Here is a 4387-nt window from a genome sequence, read left to right on the forward strand (position 1 = left end):
CATACATTAACTCATTAAGGGCTATAACACTATTACAAGATAATAAAAAACAGTCCTTTGTAAAGATTGTCTATTTATTTAAAATTATATATTAATAATTTATGAGACTGTCCATGTTTGGAATTGACGTTAGATTTGCGCTTTCTAACATAATCTGTATAACACCATTGGAAGTCGTTCGAGAAAAAACAATATTTGCGAGTAAAATTTGTCGTTACATACTAGTACTTCATAACAACAAGTTTAGTAATTTCGTCCGCAGCAGGCGCAGCGTGGTGGATTCCATTTGCATTTAATATTGTGCTGCATTAGTTTTTTCTAGTGCTAGTGAAAACATTCATGGGCTGTGTTTAGATGAGGGGAAAAGAGGGAGAAAAAGTCGCATCAGTCACTGTAGCACACTGTAGCACTTTTTGTTTATTTGTGGTAAATATTGTCCTACCATGACCTAACTAGACTCAAAAGATTCGTCACGCAACGTACATCAAAACTATGCAATTAGTTTTTTTATTAACTACATTTAGTACTCCATGTATGAGTTATTTTTTATATTTAATATTTTGATGTGATAGGAGATGTGATGGATGTGATGGAAAATTTGGAAATTTCGTGGCAACTAAACACACCCATGAAATCATTGGAACGAAGCCGAAAGCGACACGCGTTAAATCCCTTCCGTGTGACCGTGTTCGTCGGTCGTCGCCATTCCATCCCACTTTCCCCTCCCCCCACTCCCCGCCTCCACTGCGAGCTTCGAGAGAGCCTAGGGTTCCCTCCCCTCCCCTCCCTCCCCGCGCGCTCCCATGGCTGCCTCCGAGGTGGTTCTCGAGGTGCTCCCCCAGGCGCCGCCGCAGGAGCCGGCGGCCGCGCTGCTCCCGCACCTCGCCGTGCCCAAGGTGCTGCAGTACCTGTACCTGGCCAGCGCGTGGGTCGGCTGCGCGGCCGTGGCCGCCGGGACCGCCGCGCGCCGGGCCTTGGGCGACGACTCCCCGGTGACCTACGCGTTCCTGAAGGTCTCGATCGGAGCCCTCCTCTTCCCCGTGCTGCTCGTCCTCGTCGTCACCCTGCGGCTCCTGCGCGCCATGTGCGCGGCGGGGTTCGCGCTGTCGGTCCGCACCGTCGCCAGGGAGGTTCAGATCCATTCCAGGAAGGTATCGTGGAAAAAAGGCAACGCTCTTCCTTTCCGCAGTTGATTCGAACGGGTTTTACCACTACTAGTCAGTCCGTAAACTATAAGCTGAAATTGACTGCCCCCCTTAAGCTGAAATGGCTAGCTAGGCTCTAATTCCCTCTGTTTTTGGAACCAATTGTGGTATGCACAAGCGCCTTTAAAGTTAACTTGTTTTGTTTCCTCAAGTTGTCTGAAAAATGTGTAGAGCTCATTTCCATCCGTCCAATTTCAAATTGGATTATAGTATCAAACAGATCCTCTCGATGTGCTCATATGAACAGTGAACTGAAATTGATTGTGTTTGATTGATCTTGCACCTCGTTAGCTCTATGAGGTGTGGATACAGGAGCTGCTTTAATTCCAGTTAAGCTACATTAGTTTCTGTAAAGAAAATTTAATTTGCGCACTATATTTCACATCGAAGCATACATATCCTATCCTTATGATTGTGTTCACTGGAGGATACTGACCCGATTTGCTTGCTGATGCTGTTGTGCGTCCTTGTCAGATGTTTGGAGCATTAACTTGGAAGTTGCTGCTGGAGCCTGCTGCGCTTGTGTTGCTCGTGTCTTTCCTTTTCTTCCTGCTGCTCGGAGCAGGTGCTCTAGTGCTTGGGGGGCTGTTACCGGTGCACGAATCTCAGAGGGAAAGGATTGGTTCTGCACTCTTTGATACGGGGGTATTGGGTGCCATGGGAATGTCTTGCTTTGTCATCATACCCAGTTTTGCACTAAAGGTCTGGAGGAGCGAATAGGGTGGCGATGCGGAAGCATTTCAGTATCTGAGGTATCCCACAGTTGCCCTGTCTATCTTATGTTTATGTGTCATATAACCTTATCTACAATGAGTATGCCATTTTGTACGCATCTATGCCTTCTTGCCTCTTTTTAGAGTGTTAGTAGCTCCTTTAGTGGCTTATTATCATTATCCAGCTGTGAAGCTTGCTAGTAGGGTCGTTATTGAACAATAGATTTCATGTGAACATTAGCACGATACCTGCTACAGGCTGAAAATTGTTTGCTTCCTTTGCTGGAAAATATGTTATGCCATAGACAACTTCTCCATCGAACCCTGTGTGAGGTCCTGTTTAATCTACTTATCCGCAATTCTGCGTGGATGTTCACATTTCCTTTGTGTATCTTGTTCTGTTTATTCTATTAGTGCTTCTATGTTTGGGTCAGTAAAAGGAATAAAACTTGGTTTCACTTTGTAAAATACATTAATGGCCATAAATTCTTCTTATATCATATTGATGGATTTTGTGTTTCATTAAAAAGAATTGAAAAACTCTGTTTGATTATGCCAGCACATAAATATGGTTGTAAACTGTAAACCAGGACCATCTTTAGTCTTAGTAAGTTTCCCCCTGCATTTTTGCAGTAGTTAGTTAGAAATTATATTTCTTTCTGGTGAGGGATCTCTTCATCATTGCACACATTTTTTCCCCTATCACTCTTATTTCTCCTGATAATAAGTTGATAACTTACAGCACCAGTAGCTCTTATGCAAGTAAACATGTTGAGAGTTCCTTACATTGATTGTTGCGAAAGGGATAAATGATTGTGGTTCCTGGTAACCTGTTGTTTTATTAGAGGTTCATGTCTTAATTTTAAGTGATACAGGTATACCGCTAGAATGAAGGATAACAAGATAACTAGATAAAAAAAACTCGGCCTGCGGGTGGAAGAAACCCCCTAGCATTGAATAAGAGAAGACCTCTCACCCAGGTCGAGAAAACCTCCAAACCTCTACCCCACCCTTACATAGGGGTGCCGTTACCTGAGTGAATGAGTGTGGGACCTTCCTTTATGCTTTGGCGTGGTGGCAAGCAAGGGGAATTTTTTTTAACCCCAAGCTGAAATTTGCTCCCATAGGGAGTCTAACTCAAGGACCTAAGGAGTGCTACTAAGACCATCTAACACAACAGTGGCGTACCCAAGGGGTATGCCACATGGGCCACGGCATACCCAAATCTGGCTAAGCCCATGTAGTAGGGAGACAAAATATTTTTTCTTTTCTCAGTTAGCACTTGCTTCGGTGATGATATTCCATGTGAGATTGTTAGATGAATTTATAGTTTCTTATAGAATCATTTTATGAATTATACCGAATTGTATATGGTAGCGTTTGTACTGAATTGTATATGGTGCATTTATACGGCATACCCTAGTTTAAAATCCTAGATCCGCCACTTACATGAGATAACTAGATAAGGCTTTCTGTATTGCTGAATATGGGGGTGCCACACCTGCAGAATTGTTGAATACTGAGTGTTCAATATCTCTGGGAATGTACTGTTTTATGCTACAAATCTAACCACAGGTTGGCCTGTTTTGTCCACAGGCAAGGACAAGTAGAGAAGGCACTGAAGCTCGACAAGCAGTTACAGCACAGACCCTGAGGTATACTGGCGTCTGCGGCCGAAGCTAGCTGACTTCTCTGCTTAGGTTCTGTAATATTACTTTATTAAGTCGTTCTCGGTGCATTGCTGTACATATTAATGTTTGCTGGAACTCGTAACCTGATGCTGAAGCTGAATTGGTTGCGATGGGGTCACTGGTTATCAGTTTATCAGCACCCTGTCTGAATAAGTACTCTTTAAGACATCTTGTCTCGTGAAATGAATGTAACTGATTCACTACTGTGATGCGACGATTGCTTCGTGGCAACTGGCTGGATCTGTGGCTGCTAATTGTCAATACTGGTATCTGTGAATGTGATATGCCATATTTGGGCGAGCCTTGGCTGAGTTTGATAGTTCGGAGACTTTGTTTTACACTCTGTTTGGTGGTTATTGTAAATCAACTGCCCACCAGTGCTTTCACTGTTGTACTGATCAACTAACGTGCATTGCTTCTCTTGCCCTACCTCTATGTGATTTGCATTGCATATTTGCATGACGGGCGGCCTCGGTTTGAATTTTGAGGGCAGTGCATTGGAATTTGGAATTCTGTTAGCGACTGGGACTCGCTATGGGCTAATTGAACGTTGGTTGAGTGTCCCCTCAAAAGGCTTTCTGGGCCGGGCCTTCTGTGGGCCTTAATGTGGCGTTAAGCGCATTGTTCTCGTAGGCTGAGCTGGATTGGTTTAGAGTGGGCGCCCCGACTAAGGGTCTGTTTGGTTCCATTGGACTAAATTTTAGCCCTCTAATTTTAGTTTTGTTTTAGCCCCTCCAAGGTGGGTTAAATAGGACTAAAAATGGTTTTGGATGATCAA

The 4387-nt window shown here is 43.9% G+C and overlaps 1 protein-coding gene across 1 annotated transcript; it reads left to right on the top strand.

Annotated features, from left to right (window-relative positions):
• The first annotated feature begins 667 nt into the window (after positions 1-667).
• On the top strand, positions 668-3870 carry LOC120712359. Its single transcript, XM_039998121.1, has 3 exons — positions 668-1151; positions 1680-1957; positions 3515-3870. The coding sequence occupies exons 1-2, from the start codon at positions 804-806 to the stop codon at positions 1923-1925; spliced, it is 594 nt and encodes a 197-aa protein (XP_039854055.1). The 5' UTR covers positions 668-803; the 3' UTR covers positions 1926-1957; positions 3515-3870.
• The last annotated feature ends 517 nt before the right edge of the window (positions 3871-4387 follow it).

This window comes from Panicum virgatum, chromosome 6K (assembly GCF_016808335.1).
Source record: "Panicum virgatum strain AP13 chromosome 6K, P.virgatum_v5, whole genome shotgun sequence".
In the NCBI taxonomy this organism is placed as follows: Eukaryota; Viridiplantae; Streptophyta; class Magnoliopsida; order Poales; family Poaceae; genus Panicum; species Panicum virgatum.